The sequence below is a fragment of the Austrofundulus limnaeus genome, unplaced genomic scaffold (genome assembly GCF_001266775.1).
Source record: "Austrofundulus limnaeus strain Quisiro unplaced genomic scaffold, Austrofundulus_limnaeus-1.0 Scaffold77, whole genome shotgun sequence".
In the NCBI taxonomy this organism is placed as follows: domain Eukaryota; kingdom Metazoa; phylum Chordata; class Actinopteri; order Cyprinodontiformes; family Rivulidae; genus Austrofundulus; species Austrofundulus limnaeus.
The window spans coordinates 903,796-906,892 of NW_013952479.1; the positions used below are offsets into that span (position 1 = coordinate 903,796).

The 3,097-nt window shown below is 40.0% G+C and overlaps 1 protein-coding gene across 1 annotated transcript in view; it reads right to left on the minus strand.

Annotated features, from left to right (window-relative positions):
• nos1 (nitric oxide synthase 1 (neuronal)) overlaps positions 1 to 3,097 on the minus strand; it is a 58,110-nt gene that overhangs the window by 32,346 nt on the left and 22,667 nt on the right. Inside the window, exon 7 of the mRNA XM_014011140.1 lies at positions 2,602 to 2,693. Coding sequence (XP_013866594.1) covers positions 2,602 to 2,693 — 92 coding nt within the window. The remainder of the gene's footprint in view (positions 1 to 2,601; positions 2,694 to 3,097) is intronic.

Below are 3,097 nucleotides of genomic sequence, written 5' to 3' on the forward strand. Positions count from 1 at the left end.
TATATATATAAAAGATTGTGAGACTTGGTTAGATGGACACTTTTTTCAGTTTATCCACCGTAACTTCCCTGAATGAAGAACAAACATGTTTTAACCAGAAATGCACCAGAGACACACCTGGTTTATGTTGAAGTGAAACCTTGTTTTTATAGACAATGTTTGAGGCAGTTTGGCTACGGTAAGTAATAAGTTTCATAATGAGAAGAATTTGACTTGAAAAGGTATTTCCTCTGCTGGTATTTCTTATTTTGTAATTATGTTATTTTGTATTAATTTTCTTCATTTTAGTCTTTAAAAACACAAGAATTTACACGACGTTGTATTTTTATTCAGTCTGATGACATCATTTTAAAATATTTAATAGATGTTATGATCAGTTACTCAAGTAGCCTTTTTACAAAATACAGTTTTACTTTTATTTGAGTCATTTCTAAGACGGCTCAGTTTTTGAGTAAAAATATGTTGAAGTAGTGCTGCTCTACCCATCTCAGCCTCATACTTCATCAGCAAAGATATCTTTAGATTGTTTTTCTTTTTTTCATGTACAGTGCCCCCTGAGACAATGCATGTTGTGACTTGGCGCTATAGAAATAAACTGAATTGAATAATCATGAATACAACGGTGACGGATGAGACCGTACCGATCAGCCATATTGCATCAAAAAAACAGAGTATAGCTCCGCTACCTTTGGTCTGATCTGCATCACAATAGAGTTTAAACGCTCCGATTGGGTAAAAGTGTTATTACTGCTAAGCCGGGTGTAAGTAACAGTGGAGGGTGTGACGGCACGGCTGAGCAGCTGGTCTGAATCTGGGCCAGTCGTGCACACAGTCGCACTGAAAAGAAACAACCCACTAATCCCTGGTGAAGTGCAGTCGATCATCAACAATAAGACTTCACTTCTATTCCTGGCAACAATTTATGTGATCAGCCGAGGGTTATCCGAGCCCAGAATTTGGCACATTTGTCACAAACTAATAATCACATTACTGTAAGGAATTCTGTTATGCAAGATCCTACAAGAATAGAATCTTTGATTCGTTTAAGAATAAATAAGAAACATGATTCCAGGCGGTGAGAACTCCTTTTCACTGGTGACACTGATTGTAACAAATCAAAACTTATAACTGCTCAGACTTAACCATGCTTTTAAAACAAACAAAAAGAAAAACTTGGACATGGACGTATTTATTAGAATTTATGGTTGATGTATGAGGCATTGCTTCACAGCTTCAAACCAAAAGCATGTGGCTTATTAAGTCAAATAAAACTGTTTTTAGAAAGAAACTTGTTAAAAGGGCAATATCATGTAAAATCAACTTTTTTGAGTTTTATATCATGTTATAATGTTATACTCTAATAAAAAAAAACATGCCCAAAGCCTTGCTTTGACATATTCGTGCATGTTTAAGAAATCCTGCAGCGTTTTTAGGAAGCCATGCTGAGGAGCAAAACGACAGGTGGGGACCAGAAATGCTAGCCTGGTTTAAACCAGACCCCCTGTCCTTCACTTTGCTTTGTACAAGGGTCTGGACTTGATGCATAGAGAATCTATTTCTTGCAGGAGATGTGGCCTCTGCTGAATCTTAAAATGGTTGGATCAGTTGGCTGCGACGTATGTCGCTGTGACGGAGGCTAAGCTAAGAAGCTAACCGGAAATCGCGTGTGCTGTAAACAACCCTACTGAGAGGAGAGAAGTACCGAGCCGAACGAGACGACTRTAAATGAGAGCTGCTGCTTTGTCAGACAAATTTATTTTAATTTGGAAGCCTTATCAACACAGACTGCCTTCATTCACTTCCTCCACTGCCGTATGCTAAAATAACTAGCAGACACTGCGCAGAACATTGACATCATTCAAAACCCCGCCTTCTGTTTGTTGATTGGTCCAGGTAAAATAAACAACAAGCAGACACTGCACAGAAAATCAACGCTCTCTTCTCTGATTGGCCCGGCTAAAAATCTGCCAGCGAAATCCTAGTCTATGGGAGAAATGCCAGACAGAGCAGTGAAGGGAAACTAGAATTGAGCGTAGGAAGGCAAGGTCCAGGCTAGGCTTAAGTCAAATCAAACTTTTTTTTTTAGAAAGAAACTTGTTATGCCTTTTTGTTTTTATAGAACAAAGAGAATCAAAGTCTCATTTGTCTTTTCAGCGTGTGCACCCGCACTGGCGACAGAAGGCCGGGCTAAGTGTAGTAATGAGTCAGAACCCGTCCAACTCCCATGAAGTAAATGTGAGATGTCACATGTGATTAGGGCTCGGCAGGAGGACTGCGAGCGTGGTGCAGGTCTGACAAATGACTGCTTGTTAGCGAGGTCTGCCGCCTCGCCAGCCGGGCAATGAGTGGTGCTGAGACACCGATGGATAAATAGACGGGCAGCAGATAGTGTCAGATAACAGCGCTAAGGGACAGAGAGCACACTGACAGATGGGACTGCAGGTCAAAGCCGGGTAGTCAGAGATGGAGAAGGGGTGATGAGCTACGTTGAGTGACAGATGGATGGAAGAAGGAGAGGAGGAACACGGGCAGAGTTGTAGCAAAATGGCATAAAAAAGGGACAAACTATGAGATAATCTGAACATTCAGGCGTGTTTTTACCTGAGGTTGCCTTTGTTGGTGGCATACTTGATGTGGTTGCAGATGTAGTTGTACATTCCATGGGCTGTTGTGCAGTCTCTGGCATCAAAAACCTGAGATTGAAGCTTTCGTTTAGCATAAATTAGGATTTCTTACATTTTGTGCAAGTCTTTGCAAACTGTATGGATCTTAAAGGGATCTCTGATTAGTTGTAACATTAGACTTTATTTGATAAACATATATTTTAACTATAAAATAAAGACTGTAAAGATACTAGGCTGTTTAGTTTAGTACATTTTTTAAAATATGTTTTAACACGGACGGAGCCATTTTATTTACACACAAAGCATTCTGGGTAAATGATAACATGGATAGGTCCTCGGTGCAAGGCTGCTAGTGAGCTATATCCACCCTGAAGGTTAATCTTGGACAATATCTGATGATCGACTCACTCCTTCCACGCCACTAGGTGACTCCATAAATCATTTTTCTTTTATTTTGAAGGGCTGTGTTAGAA